This window comes from Mandrillus leucophaeus, unplaced genomic scaffold, assembly GCF_000951045.1.
Source record: "Mandrillus leucophaeus isolate KB7577 unplaced genomic scaffold, Mleu.le_1.0 Scaffold78, whole genome shotgun sequence".
In the NCBI taxonomy this organism is placed as follows: domain Eukaryota; kingdom Metazoa; phylum Chordata; class Mammalia; order Primates; family Cercopithecidae; genus Mandrillus; species Mandrillus leucophaeus.
The window spans coordinates 765,861-766,780 of NW_012108474.1; the positions used below are offsets into that span (position 1 = coordinate 765,861).

Below are 920 nucleotides of genomic sequence, written 5' to 3' on the forward strand. Positions count from 1 at the left end.
GGTGAGAGCATGGCGACGCCCCCGCCCCCGCCCCCGCCCCTCGCCGGCACACGTGCCACCGCATCCCTCCTCCTGCAGGACCGCGACGGCGCCCTCTCGCCCGTGGAGCTGCAGAGCCTCTTCAGTGTGTTCCCAGCAGCCCCCTGGGGCCCCGAGCTCCCGCGCACAGTCCGCACAGAGGCCGGCCGGCTGCCCCTGCACGGATACCTCTGCCAGTGGACGTAAGCGCGGCCCACACCACACCCTCCCGCTGCGCCAGCCTCCCCACCGTAACCCTGTGTCTCCCGCCCGCCCCCAGCCTGGTGACCTACCTGGACGTCCGGAGCTGCCTCGGACACCTGGGCTACCTGGGCTACCCCACCCTCTGTGATCAGGACTCGCAGACTCGCGCCATCACAGGTGGGCATCCACCTCCCTGGACCTGGGCCCAGCATCCTGGCGGCCGTCCTAACCTGTGTCCATCCTCACAGTCACCCGTGAGAAGAGGCTGGACCAGGAGAAGGGACAGACGCTGCGGAGCGTTCTCCTATGCAAGGTGGTGGGGGCCCGTGGAGTGGGCAAATCTGCCTTCCTGCAGGCCTTCCTCGGCCACGGCCTGGGGGTAAGCACCCTAGACCCCCCACCCCCACCCCAGGGGCTCCAGGTGCGGGGCAGGGCAATCTGGGGGGCGCTGGAGCCAGCGAATGTCGGGACCTCACCTCCCTCAGCACCAGGACACGAGGGAGCAGCCTCCCGGGTACACCATCGACACGGTGCAGGTCAACGGACAGGAGAAGTACTTGATCGTGAGTGCTGGGGCGGCATGGCCTGTGCCTGAGGGTGGAGCCAGGGTCACCCGGGCCTGCTTGGCAGAGCTGGCCCAGCACGGCCCTAGGGGGACCGAGCCCAGGGACCCTCCCTAAGGCCACTGTCTGTCCCAG

At 69.5% G+C, this 920-nt stretch overlaps 1 protein-coding gene across 1 annotated transcript in view; it reads left to right on the top strand.

Annotated features, from left to right (window-relative positions):
• RHOT2 (ras homolog family member T2) overlaps positions 1-920 on the top strand; it is an 11,221-nt gene extending 10,301 nt beyond the window's left edge. Inside the window, exons 12-15 of the mRNA XM_011967014.1 lie at positions 79-221; positions 299-399; positions 471-601; positions 708-920. Coding sequence (XP_011822404.1) covers positions 79-221; positions 299-399; positions 471-601; positions 708-902 — 570 coding nt within the window. The 3' untranslated portion in view covers positions 903-920. The remainder of the gene's footprint in view (positions 1-78; positions 222-298; positions 400-470; positions 602-707) is intronic.